Genomic DNA, 23,700 nt, shown 5'->3' with positions numbered 1-23,700 from the left:
GATTTAATGAAGCCGTGGACTGTTGGCAGCTCCTGGGAAATGAGGCAGCTATTTTTTATATATGGTTTCAGTTTACATATTGTCGCACTGAAACAAATATTAATATTACAGTAATAAAACAAATTAAATGCCAATCATATCTTTACTAATGTAATACTGTATGTGGTGCAGTTTCCAGAAATTGGGTTTTAATGGGCTAAAAGATATTTCAAAGCAACAGATCTTCAGCCCATTAAAACTCCGAAGGCTGAAGATTGACTTGACTCTGTCACAGAAATGGTCAATTTAATGCTGGAAATGTAATAATGCATTAAACAAGGAAGAACGGGCAATAAACATTAAACTCCTCAGTGGTCCAGAGAATCCAATCACACACACAATGTAAAGGTTAACTGTAGCTAGCAATATTTTGAATATTCTCCAACTTTTATAATATTCAAACACATACGAACAATTGAAGTATAAACATTTTTTCCTTAAACAGTAATAGTACTGCAATATACCAAATCACAGTAAGTTGATACATCAACTTTAGTTTGTAATATTTGATTATTTATTGGCAAGATTATTGACAATTACATTTTCAACTTTGGCCATTTCCCAGACTTTTACTGGCATATAAATATTAAAAATATTTTCTGATTATTTAAAATAATTTTCATGATTCTATGACAATGGTTACTGTTTTATTTTAATGTTCTGACAGATCAGTTACACAGCATCTGCTGAAATTCTTAGTGACAAGGTGAGATTTGCATCATTTTTTCGAACTATTCCAAGTGATGTCCATCAAACTGAAGCCTTAGCTGCACTTGTCAATCACTTTAATTGGAACTGGGTTGGAGCCATTGCCACTGATGATGACTATGGACGGGCTGTAATAGACAGTTTCATCTCAAATGCAGATAAGTTCAAAATATGTATTAATTTTCGTGAACTTATTCCAAGTTATGTTAATCATCAACAAAGTGATGAAATAATCAGAAAAGTAGCTGAAACTGTTAAAAAATCATCAACAAAAGTTATTATTTTGATTGCACATATACCAACTGTTATCAAATTATTCACCACATTAATTAAACAGAATATAAGTAAAATCTGGATTGCTACTGATGGTTGGTCCAATTCTAGGCAAGTTGCAACCATCGATCAAATTGGGAAAGTTGGAAACATATTTGGTCTGTCCTTCAAAAATGGAAACATTGCAGGTTTTACTGATTATTTAAAAAAGTTGAATCCAGGACCTGATACTATGAATAAATTTATCAAGGAATACAAAAAAACATTAACTCACATAAGTGAGTTTATCAATGATACCAAGGCATGTAAACCAAACTCACAGAGTTGTACACTACCTGACTCCACAAAAGTAGTGTCATCTCTTGCTTGTACAAACATGAATGAATCTGTCCAGGATGATTTCTTCTTCAAAAATACTCAGCGTGGTGGAGCGTACGGAGCATACCTCGCAGTCAAAGCAATAGCTAATGCTCTGCAGAAGTTGCTGAACTGTCGAAAAGAAACATGTGACACAACATTTGATTTCCCTCCATGGAAGGTAATTACGTTTTGCTGGTATTAATTATTAGCTGTGGAGGTTTATAGATGAAGCAAGAATGTAACATTTTAATTTTGTTTTAAATGTTAACACTCTAAGTAGCACAAGTCACAGAGTATTTGGCTGCCAACAAGATGGTCATATGTTCACGTCTCAGGCAGGAGTATTTGTCAATGCTTGGGAATAAATGTTTCTCTTTGTCAGATAGGTTGTTCACCTATCAGATGATGGTGAGATGCTGTATAATAGGGAGAAAGAAAAACTGGTACAGCCAACTTGGTCTTTTACAACTTCACTTCCATCTATTCTTTCGAGTAGTATTCACCCAACAAATAACAAAACAAAATCCTTCTAAATAACAGAGGTATGAAAGAGTTCCTGCCATTAACATTTTTTATATAAATTTGTTTTATTACAGATTTAAATAAAGGACGATAATAAAATGTTTCACGAGTTATAAAATGCTAATATTTTCTGATATGAATATCTTCACTGGATGCTATTGAATGAATAGATTACAATTAATGGAGGTCTCATATTTTTGGATAATCCCAGTTTTTCCAGTGTTTCAGCAATTGATTGTCCTGAAGCTTGAGGAAAAACTAGTACATTTCCTGCGATATCATTCACAGCTTGAGGGCCTGGGAGTGAGAGGAGGTCAGTCTTTGGTCAGACCAGGAAGAGAAGCAACAGAAGACCATGGGCTAGAATTTCCACTTTTGTGCAGATCGCCCAAAAATGGGGATTATTTCCAGCGTTAAGGGTTAATATGGGGTTTTGGGATCGCCGAATTATCGCCCATTTTCAAAACCCCAACTTTCCGCTTTATAAAATAGGCGTTACCACGAGCAGTGTGAAATGGGAGTTAGCGTTAACTTTTTTGACCTTCTACCGTAAACTGTCGGCGTCCATAGCAACACCATGGCAACGGTCGTTTCCCACGTTTCAGGAGGTCAATGGTCATCAATACATGCGCAAAAGAGGAGGGAGAGAGAGAGCAGAGAGGAACTGAAAGCATGTGTGGGTGTGTTGTATGGTTGTTTGGCTGTTGTGGGAGATAGGAGGGAGATTTACCAGCAGCAAAAATAATTGAGTGCACAAATAACATTGTTCACACGGAGTTTTGGGGGGAAAAAATCGTTAAAATGGAAGAGATGGAGGAGGCGACACAGCACGCTGTGGAGACTGAGGACACTGGCGAAAGCAGTGAGGTGGGTGAGGAACTATTGGGAGGATGAAACCGAGCTCGGAGATTCTCCGACGAGGCAAATGCCTCCTTCCTGCAGGAGGTGGAGTCACGCTGGGGTCAATTGACCCAGGGTGGGCATGGGAAGCCCACCCCAAAGGTTTACCAGAAGATATGGGCCGACATAGCCGAGGTGGTCTCGTCGGTGACGAACGAGGTGCATGACAGCAACCAGTGCCGCAAGCGCTGGAACGACCTTGTCGGATCCGCCAGAGTAAGTATTACATTTATTTACATGTACTTATATATTTATATAATTTGAATTGTAAGTGTAATGAGTGATTAAAATCAAATGTGATATCTTGCATTTATACCGTGAATGTTTTACTCAAAGCCTGTGTTGACGGTGTATGTCTTTAGGTAAAGAATGATAATTTTCATAATAATCATGATTACATCTGTCAGTTATGTGTTGAATCAGTCTCTGTGACAGTACCCAGCAATGATGTCATGCAATGATCTCATGCCATGTCATGTTGGTCTTACGTTTTACAGCAGAAGCTTTCGAAGAATAGGGCTGAGCAGCGGCGAACAGGTAGTGGGTCACCAGTCATCCGCAAGCTCACCGACATCGAGGAGCAGGTGCTGGCACTAGTGGGGAGCCACCCCCGGTCGGCCACGCAAGCAGCAGCAGAACCTGATGTGATGCCACGTGAGTAAAGTATACACCATTGCGTGATGTAAAGTCAATAGATGCCACACCCACTCATATGCGAACAATTATATATGTTAGATGATTGATAAAAGTGTCATATAAATAATGATGGCCTCATGAAAATCATTGTAATGCAGAATTTGTTCATGGTCATGAAATATGATGTATGTGATGATTTTGATAGCGGTGGTGCTTTTGTCATGCATATGCTCTGTATAGTGTTGGAATATAAACATAGAAACATAGAAAATAGGTGCAGGAGTAGGCCATTCGGTCCTTCGAGCCTGCACTTCCATTCAATGAGTTCATGGCTGAACATGCAACTTCAGTACCCCATTCCTGCTTTCTCGCCATATCCCTTGATCCCCCTAGTAGTAAGGACTACATCTAACTCCTTTTTGAATATATTTAGTGAATTGGCCTCAACAACTCTCTGTGGTAGAGAATTCCACAGGTTCACCACTCTCTGGGTGAAGAAGTTTCTCCTCATCTCGGTCCTAAATGGCTTACCCCTTATCCTCAGACTGTGACCCCTGGTTCTGGACTTCCCCAACATTGGGAACATTCTTCCTGCATCTAACCTGTCTAAACCCGTCAGAATTTTAAACGTTTCTATGAGGTCCCCTCTCCTCTTCCTTCTCCTCTAATAACCTCATTTATGTTTTGTAGCTCAGCCAGCAGCGCGGCCCCATGTAAAACCATCAAGCCCAGAAGCTGAGGGTGCGGGGCCAGACGTCGAAGTATCCTCTATTTGGTGCTGAGGAGCCCCGATTATCACCCGTGGAGCTGCAGGGTGCCTTCTCCACGGATGACAGTGCCGACTTTGAGGAGCCTGCATCGCCAAGCTCTATAATCCATTCGACACCGATTACATCTAGTGCTCCTGCGCCCATGCCCTCCTCCACCGTGGAGGTAGCGGACCCAAGCACCTTGCTACAGGGCACCTGAGGTGTCTCCATGATGCACTCATACTTATTGTGGAAGGTTTGAGATTGCAATAAAGTCCTGATCTTGTACTACTACAACTGAGTGTGTGTGTGTAATCTGGTATTTAAAGTAACCAGACAGAAAAGAACAAGAAAGCAGTTCAACATCTTTCTTTAAAGAAGGTTTCCTAACTCTACTACTCCTATGTGGTGCTCCCCTAGTAGCCTGAGCAGAGTTGGTGGAAGGCTCATGTGGTGACCCTTGAAATGTTCGTGGTCGGTGATTTCTGGGTGTTGAGGTCTGTGAGGGCTGCTGCATCTAGACTGCTGCCAGAGCCGTCTGGCCCAGCTGACTTGTTGGCATCATGGTGGGTACTGTTTTTTTCAGGGCAGGGAGGGGCAGCATGCACTGCTCCCATCACACCACCGCCACTCACTTGGGTCTGGGACTCATCGCTTCAAAGCCCTGATCCATTTGATTAACCATTCTCGCCATTGTGGAGTCCAGAGTCTGCATGGCAACTGGTGGCTGCGCGAGAGGTAGTATGTGAGAAGAGACTGGTCTTACCTTATGGTGTAAAGAGAGGGGAGTAAGAGATGAATGTGTTTGGAATGAGAAAGAGGTGTTTTAGTATGGCTTAATGATTGAATGTTGAAGGATTTGATGGAGGGAAGGTAATAGTTGAGAATGGTGGGGGAGGGGGTGAGAGGTGTGTTGTCAGATGGTGTTGAGAGAGGTGAGATATGAAAAAGTATACTCACCCTTGCTGCTCTTGTGATGTAATTAAACTTCTTTCTACCTTGACTCCAGGTGCTAGCGGTGATACTGCTGGCACTGACACTCCCAGAGCTGCTCGCCAGTGGCCTTGGGGAACCTCCCTCCTGGCTCGCACCAGGACCTCCAGGGATGCATCAGGAAAGCAGGTGCCAATCCTAGACTAAACTCTGTTGACTGGAAAATGCAAGCTCGCGATACGACCTTGATTTAAGAGGTGCATCCTCACTTTGAGTATCAGAAATTGCAGGACCATGTGGGCGAGCTGCAGGCGATCACGAGAGCAACTCACACTTCAAATGTTAATGAAGCCTGGGAGTTAAGATGGCTCCAATCTCACACTGACGACATCATGGGGCCTTCTTACCTGCACAATTCCCGTACCATTAAAATCAGGCCTCATGTCAGAACCCTGGCTGTTATACTGAGCCTACATACATCAGTGCCGTTGCTGATATTTTTCGGCTTCCAACTTACGAAACTCTTGAATTTTGCTCATTTCAAAGCTATATTCTAAAGGACCATAATATTCATCCCTGATTTAGTAATCTATTTTTAATAGTTAAATCATAAATTGCTGCAATGACAACACATATTAGGTTAAGCAAGTGCAGTAAAGACTGCTATTAAATAAAACTCCTATTTGTTCTTATTTTGTTTAAAATTTACATAAATATTAATACTTTAATTTATGTTCTTAGAACATAAATTAACATCCTAGTGCTGAACCTAACTTTCAAATTAAGGGCTCAATTTTCCCCAGTGATTTGCGTCGTTTTTTTGGCGCAGGCTGCTTTTTTTGGCCTAAGTTAAAAAATACAAGTATCCCCAATCAATTTGCATCAGTGTAATTCAGTTAGTTACGATTTTTTTAGGTTAGTTTTTTTTTCACTCAAAGGGGGTGTAACCTGCCACCCATGCCAATTCTGGCCAGTTCGGCAAGTTTGGCCAGCTCAGAGCTACTCCAGTTCTTCTTAAGCCAGTGTATGTAGCCTCTGTAAAAAAACCTTCTGGTGAGTTAAGGAAATCAGCGCAGGTAAATAAATCAGCAGCGGATGCCCGGACAGCAGCAGCAGGAGAGATGAGAGAGTGGGAGAGTGGGGTGGGGGAAGTCTTTCGGGTATAATTAGGTGCGGGGACCAGGAGGGAGGAAGCCATTCAAGCCTGGGATAGGTGTGGGGACCGGGACCCTCGGGAGGGAGTGGGGGGATAGACTTTTGTCATTACACTTTAATAATTTAATGGAGGTAAGTTGCTGCAATGTTTAATGTGCTTGTGCAGGTTGCTGTGAGCTGGCTGTATGTTTCACTTTCCAGCCTCAGCCCGCAGATCAAGGCTCCACCCCCAAAACTAAAGAACAGGTTAGGCGGCGCCAAAGTGAAGAAATCAAACAGGGAATCTTGGAAGATTTTTTTTCGGTGTACTTGGGCCCCCAAAAAACTGGCGTAACTCTTCAAGTACGCTAAAAAACAGCTTTGGAGAAAATTGAGCCCGTTGTAATTACATATTCAGTGTAGCTTTAGCATAATTAGAACTTGATCTAATGTAACTCAATATTTGTTTTAACTAAGTGCCATTTTCATTTGCAGCTATTAAAAGAGCTGAAGAATATTAGCTTTGTTGAAGAAGATGGTGAATTTAAATTTAACGAGGCCGGAGATTCCACAAATGGATACGATTTATTAAACTGGAAGATGGTTAATCGAAGTGTGGAGTTTAATGTTGTTGGTGAATATAGACTGGTCAACAAAAAAATATACATTAGTGATCACAGCTTCCAGAATGCTATCCAGGTAACTTTTACATTACTTGATAAACCCTGGAATTCTTTTCTCCAAGTGTAACAAGTATCCATGAAGTTATTTTTCCTATTAGAACACATTTATAAGAATAAAAGCATGTATCCCAGGATATAATTTATCCTTGCATTAAAACGGCACATTGCCTAGCTAATTACAGACTGCCACACAACGGATTTAACCGTCCATCAACAGATTTGGCTGGACAACATCAAGTTCGATCAAGCCTTATTCTTATTTGCCAAAACTATGCAGAACTCCAGGATCATTCTGCAGAACAAACTTAAGTCCTGTCTTCTTTTCTCCACTATCAAGTGTCTCCTTAAACTCCTATCCCCTACCCCCTCCAGCCTCGCCTCCCAAAAAATGTGAGGAGACTGAACTATGGCTGGAAGTTTAAGTTCTTGACCCGCCAGGGGCAGAGGGCCCGATAGGGCATGGGAAACCTCCTGAGAGTGGGTCGGTTCCCCGCCCTCCCTGTCCCGCCTCCGTTAAACAAGAAATATGTGATTGCACTAGAGAGGGGACAGAGGAGATTTACGAGGTTGTTGCCAGGACTGGAGAATTTTAACTATGAGGAAAGATGGATAGGCTGGGGTTGTTTTCTTTGGAATAAAGGAGGTTGAGCGGAGATTTAATTGAGGTGTATAAAATTAAGACCTATTTCCCTTAGAAGAGAGGTCATTAATCAGGAGCCATAGATTTAAAGTAATTGGTAGAAGGATTAGAGGGGAGTTGAGGAGAACTTATTTCATCCAGAGGGTGGTGGGGCTTTCGAACTCACTGCCTGAAAGGGGGTAGAGGCAGAAACCCTCACCACATTTAAAAATTATTTGGATATGCACTTAAAGTGCCGCAACCTACAGAGCTATGGACCAAGAGCTGGAAAGTGAGATTAGGCTGGATTGCTCTTTTTCAGCCGGCACAGATACGATAGGCCAAATAGCTTCCTTCTGTGCCATAAATTTCTATGATTCTATGAAACCCGACATGGTGGGATGGAGGTGGGTTGGGGTTGGGATTTATATTTTTTGGGGGTTAAAATTCCACCCATCTATTTAGCTGCCTCTGTTGCTTCCCCCCTTTCCCCTTGCCAAATCTTCCTCAGAATGCCCCTTGCCCTAGCCCTGGTTTCTATTCCTAGTTGCTCTCTTATCTTCTCTCATGCCCTCTCTGAGTTGATCTTGTCCATGAGATCCACCTCCTGCTCCCTTGATACCATGAAGGGATTTACATGAAACTACCATGAAACTACTGACTACTTAATTTTTCCTGGCCCCCTTTCTAGCTGGCATTGTAAATGTCTCTCCTTTCCTTCTGGTATGGTCCCCTTGCCTTCCAAAGCTGCCGTCATCATCCACTTCTCAAAAAACCCAACCTCAAACCATCTGTCTTCGCAAACAATTCCCTCGTCTCCATCCTCCCTTTCCTCTTTAAAGTCCATGAACATGCTGTTGTCTTCTCAAAACTCCTTGAATCTTCACAATAAGTTTTTTGCCCCTGATGCCACTGAAATGAACCTAATCAAATTCACAAATTACATCCTCTGTAATTGTGACTATGATGCATGATCCGTCCTCGCATTTTTCATCTCTCTGCAATCTTTGATTGATTGACCACAGCATCCTCCTTCAACATCTCTCTTCCATTGTCCACTCAGTGGGCCTGCTCTCGCTTGGTTCCACTCTTAGCATTCTAATTGTAGTCAGAGCATCTCCAGCATTGCCTTCTGTCCCCGCCCCCACACCATTACCTCTGGCATCGTCCAACGACCATATTTTCCCCCTTCCTCTTCCTCATCGACATGCTGCCCTTTGGTGACATCATTCAAAGATATTAGGTCAACTTCCACATGTACGATGCTGGCACCCAGATCGACCTCTCCACCACCTTTTTTGATACAAAGTTGCCAGAAAAAGTAGCAAGCCTGAAGATTGGGAGCAGTTTAGAATTCAGCAAAAAAGGACCAAGAGATCGATTACGAGGGGAACAATAGAGTACGAGAGGAAACTTGCAAGGAATATAAAAAATGACTGCAAAAGTTTCTACAAATATGTAAAAAAAAAGATTAATGAAGACAAATGTAGGTCCTTTACAGACAGAAACGGGAGAATATGTAATGGGGAACAAGGAAATGGCAGAACAATTAAATAAATACTTTGGTCTGTCTTCACAGAAGAGGACACAAATAACATTACAGAAATGTAAGGGAACCAAGGGTCTAGTGAGCAAGAGGAATTGAAGGAAATGATTATTAGTAAGAAAATAGTGCTGGAGAAACTAATGGGACTGAAGGCCGGTAAATCCCCAGGGCCTGATGATCTGCATCCCAGAGTACTAAAAGAGGTAGCCATGGAAATAGTAGATGCATTGGTTGTCATCTTCCAAAATTCTATAGATTATGGAACTGTTCCTGCAGATTGGAGGGTGGCAAATGTAATCCCACTATTTAAAAAAGAAGGGAGAGAGAAAACAGGGAACTACAGACCAGTTAGCCTAACATCAGTAGTAGGGAAAATGCTAGAGTCTATTATAAAGGATGTGATAACGGGATACTTAGAAAATATCAACAGGATTAGACAAAGTCAACATGGATTTATGAAAGGAAAATCGTATTTGACAAAACTACTGGAGTTTTTTGAGGATGTAACTGAGAGAATAGATAAGGGAGAACCAGTGGATGTAACGTATTTGAATTTTCAGAAGGCCTTTGATAAAATCCCATACAAGAGGTTAGTGTGCAAAATTAAAGCACATAGGATAGGGGGTAATATACTGGCATGAACTGAAAATTGGTTAACTGACAGGAAACAGAGAGTAGGAATAAACAAGTCTTTTTCGGGGTGGTGGGCAGTGACTAGTGGGGTACCACAGGGATCAGTGCTTGGGCTCCAGCTATTCACAATATAATAAATAATTTGGATGAGCCAACCAAATGTAATATTTCCAAGTTTGCTGACAACACAAAACTAGGTGGGATTGTGAGTTGTGAGGAGGATGCAAAGGTGCTGCAAGGTGATTTAGATATGTTGAGTGAGTGGGTAAACACATGGCAGATGCAGTATAACGTGGATAAATGTGAAGTTATCCACTTTGGTCGAAAAAATTAAAAACAAAGTATTATTTAAATGGTGATAGCTTGGGAAATGTTAATATACAAAGAGACCTGAGGGTCCTTGTACACCAGTCATTGAAAACAAACATGCAGGTATAGCAAGCAGTTAGAAATGGTCCGCTGGCCTTCACTGCAAGAGGATTTGAGTAAAGGAGCAAGGATGTCTTACTACCGCTACACAGGGCCTTGGTGAGACCGCACCTGGAGTATTGTGTGCAGTTTTGGTCTCCTTACCTAAGAAAGGATATACTTGTTATAGAGAGAGTGCAGTAAAGGTTCACCAGACTGATTCCTGGGATGGCAGAACTGTCATATGAGGAGAGATTGGGTCAACTAGGCCTGTATTCACTAGAGTTTAGAAGAATGAGAGGGGATCTCATTGAAACGTATAAAATTCTGACGGGCTGAACAGACTGGATGCGGGGAGAATGTTTCCCCTGGCTAGGAAGTCTAGAACAAGGGGGTCACAGTCTCAGGATACGGGATAGGAAATTTAGGACTGAGACGAGGAGAAATTTCTTCACTCAGAGGGTGATGAACCTGTGTAATTCTCTACCACAGAAGGCTGTGGAGGCCAAGTAACTGAATATATTTAAGAAGGAGATAGATAGATTTCTAGATACAAAAGGCATCAAGTGGTATGGGGAGAAAACAGGAATATGGTGTTGAGATAGAGGATCAGCCATGATCATTTTGAATGGCGGTGCAGGCTCAAAGGCCGAATGGTCAACTATTGCTCCTATTTTCTATGTTTCTATGAGCTCTCCATTGCCTCTGCGCTGTCAAACAGTTTATCTGATATCCAGCCTTGAATGAGCTGCAATTTTTTCCAGTTAAACATTGGGAACACTGAAGCCCGCACCATAAACTCCGTACCATTGCCGTCAATTCTAACCCCCTCACTGGCCACTGTCTCAGCTGAACTAGACTGTTCGCAACCACCATGTGTTATTCAATACCAAGCTGAGTTTTTGACCCCATATCCTCTCCATCACAAAGACCGCCTACTTCCACCGCCATTCCACCACCTGCCTCTACCCATGTCTCAGCTCATCTTCCCATTCTCCATGTTCTGTACATTTCAGCTTGTCCAAAACTCTACTGCCCATATCCTATCCTGTAGCAACATCCACTCATCCATCACAACACAAAAGCAAGATATTCTGGATGCTGGAATCTGAAATAAAAACACAAAATGCTAGAAATCTCAGCGGGTCAGGCAGCATCTGTAGAGAGAAACAGAGTTAATGTTTCGGGTCTATGACCCTTCGGCAGAACTGGCGACTGTTTGAAATTAACAAATTCTTAAGGAGCACTGAAAGGGGGAGGGGAGGAAAGAACTAAAGGGAATGTCTGTGATAGGGTGGAAGACAGGAGAGATTTGAGAGACAAAAAGGATAATGGGCCGACTTGAGATGGTAATGGCAGAAGTTAGAAAAAGATAAATCTAGATAGGGTGTGGATGGCGGAATAGTCACCAGCTGCGCTGGGAACCAGAGAGAAAATATACATAAGCTCGAGGGGATTAAAAAAAAAAGGAGGAAAGGGAGCAAATATGGGCAGAGGTTATGGTCTGAAATTATTGAACTCGATGTTGAGTCCAGAGGCTGTAAAGTGCCTAAACGAAAGATGAGGTTCTGTTTCTCGAGCTTGTGTTGAGCTTTGTTGGAACAGTACAGGAGACCGAGCACTGAGAGGTCAGAGTGGGAGTGGAGCGGAGAATTAAAGTGACAGATGACCGGAATCACGGGATCAGGCTAATGGACTGAACAGAGGTGTTCCGTAAAGTGGTCACCCAATCTGCGTTTGGTCTCCCGAATGTAGAGGAGACCACATCGTGAGCAGTAAATACAGTATACTAAATTGAAAGAAGTACAAGTAAATCGCTGCTTCACCTGGAAGGAGTATTTGGGGCCCTGGACAGTGGAAAAGGAACAGGTAAAAGGGCAGGTGTTGCATCTCCTGCGCTTGCACGGGATGGTGCCGTGGGAAGGGGAGGGGGTGCTGGGGGTAACTGTGGAATGGACCAGGGTATTGTGAAAGGAGCGGTCCCTTTGGAATGCTGAGAGGGGAGTGGAGGGGAAGATGTGAATAGTGGTGGGATCACACTGGAGGTGGCGGAAATGGAGGAGGATGATCCATTGAACATGGAGACTGGTGGGGTGAAAGGTGAGGACAAGGGGAACGCTGTCATGGTTCTGAGCGGAGGGCAAGGGGTGAGAGCAGTGGTGCAGGAAATAGAATGGACACAGTCGAGGGCCATGTTAACCTCAGCAGAGGGAAATCCTCGTTTGAGGAAAAAGGAAGACATGTCAGAGGCACTAGTGTGGAAAATGGCACCATCAGAGCAGATAAGAACATAAGAACATAAGAAATAGGAACAGGGGTAGGCCATACGGCCCCTCGAGCCTGCTCCACCATTCAATAAGATCATGGCTGATCCGATCGTGGACTCAGCTCCACTTCCCCGCCCGCTCCCCATAACCCCTTATCCCCTTATCATTTAAGAAACTGTCTATTTCTGTCTTAAATTTATTCAATGTCCCAGCTTCCACAGCTCTCTGAGGCAACAAATCCCACAGATTTACAACCCTCTGAGAGAAGAAATTTCTCCTCATCTCTGTTTTAAATGGGCAGTCTCTAGTTCTAGTCTCCCCATCAGTGGAAACATCCTCTCTGCATCCACCTTGTCAAGCCCCCTCATAATCTCTTATGTTTCAATAAGAGCAGCTCTCATTCTTCTGAATTCCAATGAGTAGAGGCCCAACCTACTAAACCTTTCCTCATAAGTCAACCACCTCAGCCCCGGAATCAACCTAGTGAACCTTCTCTGAACTGCCTCCAAGTATATCCTTTCATAAATATGGAAACCAAAACTGCACGTAGTATTCCAGGTGTGGCCTCACCAATACCTTTTATAGCTGAAGCAAGACTTCTCTGCTTTTATACTCCAGCCCCCTTTGCAATAAAGGCCAAGATACCATTGGCCTTCCTGATCACTTGCTATACCTGCATACTATCCTTTTTGTTTCATGCACAAGTACCCCCAGGTCCCGCTGTACTGTGGCACTTTGCAATCTTTCTCCATTTAAATAATAACTTGCTCTTTGATTTTTTTCTGCCAAAGTGCATGACCTTACATTTTCCAACATTATATTCCATCTGCCAAATTTTTGCCCACTCACTTAGCCTGTCTATATCCTTTTGCAGATTTTTTTGTGTCCTCCTCACACATTGCTTTTCCTCTCAACTTTGTATTATCAGCAAACTTGGCTACGTTACACTCGGTCCCTTCTTCCAAGTCATTAATATAGATTGTAAATAGTTGGTGTCTCAGCACTGATGCGATGGAGAAACTGGGAGAATGGAATGGAGTCCTTACAGGATGCGGGGTGGGAGGAAGTGTAGTGCATGTAGCTGTGGGAGTCAGTGAGCTTGGAGTGGATGGTTGTCAATAATGGAGACAGAGAAGTCGAGGAAGGGAAGGGGAAAGTTGGAGATGGACCATGTGAAGGGAGGGAAGGGTGGAAAGTGGATGCAAAGTGAATGAAATTTTCTAGTTCAGTGCCAGAACAGGAATCGGCACCGATACAGTAATCAATGTACTGGAAAAAGAGGTGTGGGAGGGGATCCGAGTAGGACTGGAACAAAGAATGTTCCACATATCCCACAAAAAGGCAGGCATAGCTAGGACCCATGCGGGTTCCCATAGCAACACCTTTAATTTGGAGAAAGTATGTGGAGTTAAAGGAGAAGTTGTTCAATGTGAGAACAAGTTCAGCCAGGCAGAGGAGGGTGGTGGTGGATGGGAATTGGTTGGGCCTCTGCTCGAGGAAGAAGCGGAGCGCCCTCAGGACATCCTGGTGGGGCTGGAAGTGTAGAGGGATTGGATGTCCATAATGAAAAGTGTGGTGTATGTAGCACACAAATCACTGACTCCACACGGTCTGGTGTTGATCTAACTGCTGTGACCTTAGTCCTTTATTGAACAGCTCCAGAGTGCTTCACAGGTGTGGTGGGCAGCCTTTTATACTGCCTTGTGCAGGTACTTTCAGATCTCCCACCACAGCGCCCTCTGTGGTGCACCATTGTACTTATCATACATTTAATGTACCAGAGCAATGCACAACATCACTGCCCCCCCCAGTTCAAAAAGCCATTGCTTGAATCCCCTAAATCAAAAGACACATTAGCCCATTGGTAATGTTGGTCACGGATCCACGTCCCAGAATTTAAACACAGTGCCCATTCAGCATTGAAATATTAACTCTTGTCGTAATTCGCAATTAATGTCCATTATTTTAAACACAATGACCACCCGGCATTAGAATGTTATTTCTTGTCATAAATCCATCATTCACATAGCACACTTAGACTCACTCTAGCCGGACAAAAGTCCAAAAGTCTTTATGTGGGGACCGCAGTGGTATGAGGCCCTTTTAAGACTCCCGGGAGCATTTCCCTTTTAAGACGCCATCTTGTGGCTCCCACGAGGCTTCCGTTGGGCGCCGCCATCTTAGGTGTGCTGCTGGCCTAGAAAGAAGAAGAAGAAACAAGGGAGGAGGGAAAGGGAATTTTGAAGTGTTTTTAGGAAGGAATTCAGGCACCCGATGCCAGAATCGATTAGTTCCAGGTCCATGGCACAAGGTTCTCTCCATTTGCCCAGCTGCTGCTGCCGCCCAACTAAACCGAAAGAGGAACAAGAACATCAGCGGCAGGGCCGGTTTGCTTGCTGCCGCGCCCGCTGCCGCCGCAGCCTCCGCTCCCACCATAGCCGCCTCTCCTGCAGCCGCCGTGGTCGCTACCCTTGCGGCCGCTGCTGCCGCCCGGCTGCTCCACTGGGTGGGCCCCCCATGATCCGCCGGCCGTCGATGGGCCTCCCGCTTCTTGCCCGCAGCGCCCCGCCGGCCCGTACCCCAGCAATGAGCCCGCACCTGTGACTTTGAGTGGAGGCTGAGGTTGCAGGATTGCTTGGGGCCAGGAGTTCTGGGCTGATGCTGCAGCTCCAGCTCGGTTGCCGCTGCTCTTTGGAAACCCGGGGAGCAACAGTCTGTGGGGGAGTGAAGAAGTTTTCCCAGCTCCCACGGACCTTTTCCATCCATCTTCTGCCGAGGAGCGTCGGCCCATCGCCTGCAGTGAGATACTTGCACATCCGCTCTGCCGAGAACAGATATCAGTTCCTTGGTGTAAGTACGCAGCTTCGCCGTGACCGGGACCAGCTTGGGTCAGGCGGCCAGGTTACCCCACGGTTTATCAAAAGTTCTCTAACTCATCAACGACGGACCCGATCCCGTATCCACTGCCATACTCACTGGGACTCCGTCAAATTTTACTTCTATTATCACTGGGGGCGAATCGTCGGTGCACGTATACAGTCCCAACCCCTCATCTTCTTCTGCCTGCTCCTCGCTGAACAGTGGATCATCCCCCATCTCCTCAGCCACGAAGTGAGTCTTATTTCTTTTGCACATACACTGAAGGTGGCCTTTAACATGGCAGGTATTGCACGTATGCTCCGCAAACCTGCACCGGTGAGCCCCATGTCTTCCTCCGCAACGCCAGCATGGTGCTGCTCGATTGGCCCCCCTCAGCGGACTCTGAGTTCCAGGATCCCGAGGTCCGTGCTCTCTGCCCTGGGCAGAGCCACGTCCTGCAGTTTTGTCCGTGGTGGCCGCTATCCTGTGGACAGTGCCGGCTGGGTTCGAGACTGTGTGGATTATTTGCTTGGTGCTGCAAGTCAAGGTCATATATGCCCGGCTGATGGTGATGGCCTTTGTCAGGGTGACTGTGGGTTCCGTGGCTAGCAGCTTGTGAAGGAGGCCCTCGTGGCCAATCCCCATGACGAAAACGTCCCGCAACGCCTCGTCAAGGTGTGCGCCAAAGTCACACGGCGCCGCGAGTCTCGTGAGGTCCGCAGCATATTTGGTGACATCTTGGCCCTCAGGTCTGCAGTGATGGTAAAATTTATATCTGGCCGTGAGGATGCTCTCCTTCGGTTTCAACTGGTCACGAATGAGTGCCAGCAAATCCCTGACGAGACAGTAAACTTCATCTCCACAACTGGAAAGCAGTATCGCCTTACGCTTATCTCTCATTGCGTCAGGTCGTTTGCTGTGAAGTAGTACTCGAGCCTTTCCGTAAAGGCCTCCCAATCATTGCCCACCGTAAAATCCTTTCGCCAGCCCAGAGTAGTCATGGTTGAGTGGCGTTTGTCCGCTTCCTCGTTGCCAATGTGGTGTATGTAGCACACAATTCACTGACTCCACACGGTCTGGTGTTGATCTAGCTGCTGTGACCTTAGTCCTTTATTGAACAGCTCCAGAGTGCTCCACAGGTGTAGTGGGCAGCCTTTTATACTGCCTCGTGCAGATACTTTCAGGTCTCCCACCACAGCGCCCTCCGTGGTGCACCATTGTACTTATCATACATTTAATGTACCAGAGCAATACACAACAAAAAGAAGACGGTTGGGGCCAGGAAACTGAAAACTGTTAAAGTGGTGGAGGGCATTGAAGGAGTCGCGAATGTAGGTGGGAAAAGAGTGAACAAGGGGAGACAAAATAGAGTCGAGATATGAAGAAATAAGTTCCGTGGGGCAAGAACAGGCTGAAACGATGGGTCTACCAAGGCAGTCCAGTTTGTGGATCTTAGGAAGGAGGTAGAAGCGGGCTGTGCGGGGTTGGAGAACGATGAGGTTGGTGGCTGTGGAAGGAAGATCTCCAGAGGAGATAAGGTCAGTGACGGTCTGGGAAATGATGGCTTGATGTTTGGTAGTGGGGTCATGGTCCAGGAGGACGTAGGAGGAGGTGTTAGAGAGTTGGCAATTAGCCTCTGCAAGGTAGAGGTCAGTTCGCCAAACAACAACAGCGTCACCCATCCATCACTCCTGTCCTTGCTGATCAACGTTGTGTCCAAACGTTCACAAAAAACTCTCAATATTGGGGTAGAGTTTGTACTTTGGGCGAATGCCAATTCTGGTGTAAATTGGGACTGTTTTGAATTTTTTTTCCCTCATGTTTCTGCTCAAATGCATTTGCATATTGCTGAACGCAAAATCTACCATGAACCAGCACAATCGGGCAGCGTTTTATAATGTCATTTTTTAAAAAATGTTTTCCTCCTTATATTTAAAAGTGGTAACTTGGTGAAGTTTGATTAAAGCACAGCGGTTTATCACAAATATAAGCATTTTTAATTATAGTATCAATCCACCACCTCTGAGTAACCCGATTTTAAATTATTGACGTTCAGTTTCAAAAACTAATTTAGTTATATTGGGGTACATTAGTCAGTTTCTTCATAAATTAAAACAAAAATCACATGCAAGAGCTTTTAAAACTTACCTTTTAGTGTCCTTGCACCCAAAAGAATCAGCTTAGTTTTTAAAGCCTCCCCGAATGCCTGCAAACGAGCGCAATGGATAGAGGATTGGCTAACTAACAGAAAACAGAGAGTCGGGATTGTTATATCTTGAATAAAGAGTCAGACTAGATGCTGCAAGCTCAAAGTAAGGTGTGACCGTAATCCTTTATTACAGATCTCAGAGTGCCTCTCCAGCCTGTGAGGCCTCCTTATATACAGATGCTCCCAAGGGATTGTGGGATCCCTTGGGACTCCAGGGGATAAGCCTTCTGGTGGTCAGACATGGTATTTACAGGTTTACATACATAACAGGGATAAATGGTTCATTCTCGTAACTAGTCAATCAGTAACTAGTGGGGTGCCGCAGGGATCAGTGCTGGGACCCCAACTATTTACAATCTATATTAACGACTTGGAAGAAAGGACTGAGTGTAACGTAGCCAAGTTTGCTGATGATACAAAGATGGGAGGAAAAGCAATGTGTGAGGACACAAAAAACCTGCAAAAGGACATAGACAGGCTAAGTGAGTGGGCAAAAATTTGGCAGATGGAGTACAATGTTGGAAGATGTGAGGTTGTGCACTTTGGCAGAAAAAAATTGAAGAGCAAGTTATTATTTAAATGGAGAAAAATTGCAAAGCGCTGCAGTACAGCGGGACCTGGGGGTCCTGGTACATGAAACACAAAAGATCCGTATGCAGGTACAGCAAATGATCAGGAAGACCAATGGAATCTTGGTCTTTATTGCAAAGGGGATGGAGTATAAAAGCAGGGAAGTCTTGCTACAGTTATACAGGTTATTGGTGAGGCCACACCTGGAATACTACATGCAGTTTTGGTTTCCATATTTAAGAAAGGATATACTTGCTTTGGAGGCAATTCAGAGAAGGTTCACTAGGTTGATTCTGAAGATGAGGGGGCTGACTTATGAGGAAAGGTTGAGTAAGTTGGGCCTCTACTCATTGGAATTCAGAAGAATGAGAGGTGATCTTATCGAAACATATAAGATTATGAGGGGGCTTGACAAGATGGATGCAGAGAGGATGTTTCCACTGATAGGGGAGACTAGAACTAGGGGGCATAATCTTAGAATAAGGGGCCGCCCATTTAAAACTGAGATGAGGAAGAATTTCTTCTCTTAGAGGGCTGAAAATCTGTGGAATTCGCTGCCTCAGAGAGCTGTGGAAGCTGGGACATTGAATAAGTTTAAGACAGAGATAGACAGTTTCTTAACTGATAAGGGAATAAGGGGTTATGGGGAGCGGGCAGGGAAGTGGACCTGAGTCCATGATCGGATCAGCCATGATCGTATTAAATGGCGGAGCAGGCTCGATGGGCCGTATGGCCAACTCCTGCTCCTATTCCTTATGTCTTATGTAATTAGTGGAAACTCCCAATGGTGATTAGTTCACCCTGGGAGCGTGGCCAATTTTGTGGGTGGGGCCTGCTTCTAGTGTGATGTTTTTAAAACTAGCATAAAAGATCGCGGAAATGTGACTTGCGCTGAATGCGAATGGTGCTTAAAATTCCGTGATCTTTTGCGCCAGTTAGACCGATCTTGGAAAAAAACAGCAGAAGCACCAGGCCATTATACTTAAATCTCTTCACCTCCTCTCACTTTCCTATCTGAGTAACCTCTGAACCATACTAACCGCGCTCACCCCCTCTCCAGAACTATCTGTTCCTTTGACTCTGGCAACAAAACTTTCTTCACCCCATTATTAACGGCTGTGCCTTCAGCCATCTAGGTCCCACACTCTGGACTTCCCTCCCTAAATCCATAAGCTTCTCCATATCCCTCACCTCTTTTACAACTCTCTTTAAAACCCACCTCACCCCTTCTATTGCCTCTGTGTTAATTCTTGTCTGACAGCTCCAAACAGTAGACTTGGGACATATTCCTACATTAAAGGCACTATATAATTGCACACTGTAGAGGTTTTAGATGTGTATATGGGCTCACTTTCTTACATTTTTCTCTTTAATCTTTTGCACCATTTATTTCACACTCGATAGTAGCTCACTGCAGTGATACTATTCCCACCAAGAGAGGGTGCTAGTGATCTATATCTCACATACGCCAGTGCCATTCTGGATCAGCAAGCAGGAACGACATTGAAATTTGATCTTCTCCAAGATGGGTTGCCACCTTGGGCTGCAGATGTCACAAGTGGGGAGATTGGTGTGTCAATAGTTCCATGATCCCAGTTGCAGAATTCCTAAACCTTTAATTACCTCAACTACATCAAATGCTAGTTACAAAAAAAGATGCTATTTGTATGATTTTTAATGCAGTAAGAACTAATTATTTTTGGTGAGGCAATTAAGGTGTCAATCCGGGTGAATGCGTACCTATCATCAATGCTGACAGCAAGCAAAATATCTCAATTATTTGAATGCCAGTCACTAAGTGCAACTTAAAAACATCCAACTTCGGAGACTGCCCAGTGGGACAAAACATTGTAATACCAATGCAGACACCACAACAACAAGGGGTGATGGGGGCTTGGGTCCTTTGGTCTGCTGGGATGATGATTCTGGTTGATGTGCTGTCGGGAGCTGCTAAACAGAGCAGACCACCCAGCACTCTCCACCTAGATGGTAGAGTGACTGACTGGGGCTAAAATAAAGAGATTTGGTGCCTTACAACCACAAAAGCTTGAGTTTCAAGAATGCTAACTTTGAGAATGCATATAACTAATATTTTTATTACTGGTATTTTCTCAGTTGTAACCACCACAGGAATTTTGAAGAAAATATTTTAATAATACTATTGTTTCAGCAACAGCCAGGTGACATATACTGATACAATCATCATGCTATATTCCAGCATACAATTCCACTCAAAATGTCTCAGGCCCAGATCTAAACTTCAGATTTGTGCTATCTTACAATAAAAGTTACAATCTTATGATGTGTAAGAATGAAGGATCGCCCTATTTATTTCAGCCTTATCAAACCTCACCACACAGCATCGCCAGATTAGCTTGTTTATAATTGTTGGCTACTTGAGGACAAGAAGATCTCAAGTTGACAGCAGAGAGATACTTCCTTGGTATTAACTCTCACCCACTAGCAGTTTTCCTGGATTCCCTGGTTCCTATCATCATCATCATCATAGGCAGTCCCTCGAAGTCGAGGATGACTTGTTTCCACACTAGAAATGAGTTCTCAGGTGGCTGAAGAATCCAATGCGGGACCTATAGTCTCTGTCACAGGTGGGGCAGACAGTGGTTGAAGGAAGAGGAAAGTGGGGTGCCAGGGGTGCCATGCGCTCCTTCCACTGTCGACGCTTGGCTTCAGCTTGCTCTCAGCGAAGAGACTCGAGGTGTTTGGCACCTCCCGGATGCTTTTCCTCCACATTGAGCTGTCTTGGGCCACGGATCCCCAGGTGTCGGTGGGGATGTTGCATTTTTTCAAGGAGGCTTTGAGGGTGTCCTTGAAGCATTTCCTCTGCCCACCTGGGGCTTGCTTATAATGTCAGAGCTCCGAGTAGAGTGCTTGTTTTGGGAGTCTCGTGTTAGGCATGCGGACATTGTGACCCATCCAGCAGAGCTGATTGAGCATGGTCAGTATTTCAATGCTGGGGATATTGGCCTGAGCGAGGACACTGATGTTGGTGCGCCTATCCTGTCAATGGATTTGCAGGATCTTGCGGAGGTAGCGTTGTTGGAACTTCTCCAGTGTTTTCAGGTGCCTGCTGTACATAGTCCATGTCACTGAGCCATATAGGTGGGTGGTATAGAAACATAGAAAATAGGTGCAGGAGTAGGCCATTTGGCCCTTCGAGCCTGCACCACCATTCAATATGATCATGTCTGATCATGCATTTCAGTACCCCATTCCTGCTTTCTCTCCATACCCCTTGGTCCCTTTAGCTGTGAGGGCCACATCTAACTCCCTTTTGAATATATCTAACGAACTGGTCCCAACAACTTTCTATGGTAGAGAATTCCACATGCCCACAACTCTCTGAGTAAAGCAGTTTCTCCTCATCTCGGTCCTAAATGGATTACCCCTTATCCTTAGACTGTGACCCGTGGTTCTGGACTTCACCAAATTGGGAACATTCTTCCTGCATCCAACCTGTCCAATCCCATCAGAATTTTATATGTTTCTATGAAATGCCTCTCATTCTTCTAAATTCCATTGAATACAGGCCCAGTCAATCCAATCTTTCTTCATATGTCAGTCCCACCATCCTGGGAATCAGTCTGGTGAAGCTTCGCTGCACTCCCTCAATAGCAAGAATGTCCTTCCTCAGATTAGGAGACCAAAACTGTACACAATACTCAAGATGTGGCCTTACCAAGGCCCTGTACAACTGTAGAAAGATCTCCCTGCTCCTATACTCGAATCCTCTCGCTATGAAGGCCAACATGCCATTTGTTTTCTTTACTGCCTGCTGTACCTGCATGCCAAACTTCAATGACTGATGTACCATGACACCCAGGTCTCGTTGCACCTCCCCCTTTATCAATCTGTCACCATTCAGACAATAATCAGTCCTCCTGTTTTTACCACCAAAGTGGATAACCTTACATTTATCCACATTATACCGCATCTGCCATGTATTTGCCCACTCATCTAACCTGTCCAAATCAACCTGCAGCCTCTTAGCATCCTCCTCACAGCTCACACTGCCACCCAGCTTAGTGTCATCTGCAAACTTGGAGATATTACTTTCGATTCCCTCGTCTAAATCATTAATGTATATTGTAAATAGCTGGGGTCCCAGCACTGAACCTTGTAGTAAACCACTAGTCACTGCCTGTCATTCTGAAAAGGACCCGTTTATTCTTACTCTTTGCTTCCTGTCTGCCAACCAATGTTCTATCCACGTCAATACATTACCCCCAATACCATGTGTTTTAATTTTGCACACTAATCTCTTATGTGGGACCTTGTTAAAAGCCTTTTGAAAGTCTAAATACACCACATCCACTGGCTCCCCCTTGTCCACTCTACTAGTTACATCCTCAAAAAATTCTCACTTCTGCTCTGCAGACCATGAGCTTTGTTGTGTCCTTACACGCTACAGCAAATCAACACGAGGCACATACTGGAGACAAGGTCACTCTGTGACCTGTACCTTTATTCACAGGACCAAGAAGTGATGACCCTACGTGGGACCTCTATTTATATACCTGGATGACCAGGTGAGGAGTGTCTCCCACAAGTTCACCCGCTGTGGTCAAGGTGTGCATTTCTCAGGTGTGTACAGTGTACAGTGTTGTTACATAAAGGTTACAGTTATGTGAAGGTTACAACCATGACATCACCTCCCCCCAACGTCTTTGGGTCAAAGATTGAGTCTTTCAGGTGGTCGACACTCTCTCGTGGAGCGCCGCAGTTGGGGCTCTGGTTGTTGAGCCTTGGAATGCGTCTCTGTCACCTGTGGTGATTCTGGTTCGTCCGGGCTGTCCGCAGGGACTGTGCATGCTGCTGACGGTTCTTGTTGCTCGTTCACTGGCAGTGGTGTGGGCAGCATCTCATGATCTTCCTAAGGTTCCTCAGTGTCCATGCTGAACCTTTTTTTTACTTGGTCCAGATGCTTGCGGCATATCTGCCCATTTTTAAGTCTGACCACAATGACCCTATTCCCCTCTATCAATTACAGTACCCTCGAGCCACTTGGGCCCACAGCTTGATTAAGAACAAATACAGGGTCATCGATTTCTATCCATCTCCCCTTTGAGTTACGGTCGTGGCACTCATTTTGGGACTGGCGCTTGCCCTCAACAATGTCTGACAAGACTGGATGAATGAGGTACAGACAAGTTTTTAGTGTACATTTCATGAGTAGTTCCGCTGGCGGGACCCCCGTGAGCGAGTGCGGTCGGGACCTGTAGGCCAGCAGGAGGAGCGATAAACGGTATTGAAGGGAGGGTCCTTGAATCCGGAGCGTGCCTTGCTTTATGATTGGACAGCACGTTCAGCCTGGCCATTGGAAGTCAACTTGAACGGCGCTGTCCTGACATGTTTGATGCCATTACCCGACATGAACTCCCGGAATTCATTGCTAGTGAAACATGGGCCGTTGTCGCTAACTAGGATGTCCGGCAAGCCGTGGGTCACAACGACCGCACGCAGACTCTCCACTGTGGTGGATGTCGTGCACAAATTCAATATGATGCACTTGATCCATTTCGAGTACACATCAACAACAATGAGGAGCATTTTTCCCATGAACAGGCCCGCGTAGTCTACATGAATACGTGACCATGGCTTGGTGGGCCAGGGCTATGGGCTGAGTGGGGCCTC

The 23,700-nt window shown here is 44.7% G+C and overlaps 1 protein-coding gene across 1 annotated transcript in view; it reads left to right on the top strand.

Annotated features, from left to right (window-relative positions):
• Positions 1 to 23,700, top strand: part of LOC139266625 (G-protein coupled receptor family C group 6 member A-like) — an 83,799-nt gene that overhangs the window by 16,931 nt on the left and 43,168 nt on the right. The window contains exons 3-7 of the mRNA XM_070884216.1: positions 707 to 1,558; positions 2,905 to 3,018; positions 6,750 to 6,953; positions 8,399 to 8,507; positions 14,741 to 14,916. Of these exons, the coding sequence (XP_070740317.1) occupies positions 707 to 1,558; positions 2,905 to 3,018; positions 6,750 to 6,953; positions 8,399 to 8,507; positions 14,741 to 14,916 (1,455 nt within the window). The remainder of the gene's footprint in view (positions 1 to 706; positions 1,559 to 2,904; positions 3,019 to 6,749; positions 6,954 to 8,398; positions 8,508 to 14,740; positions 14,917 to 23,700) is intronic.

The sequence above is a fragment of the Pristiophorus japonicus genome, chromosome 7 (assembly GCF_044704955.1).
Source record: "Pristiophorus japonicus isolate sPriJap1 chromosome 7, sPriJap1.hap1, whole genome shotgun sequence".
Taxonomy (NCBI): Eukaryota; Metazoa; Chordata; class Chondrichthyes; family Pristiophoridae; genus Pristiophorus; species Pristiophorus japonicus.
Note: the sequence above shows the minus strand (reverse complement) of the source record. Positions and strands in the feature narration are given on the sequence as shown.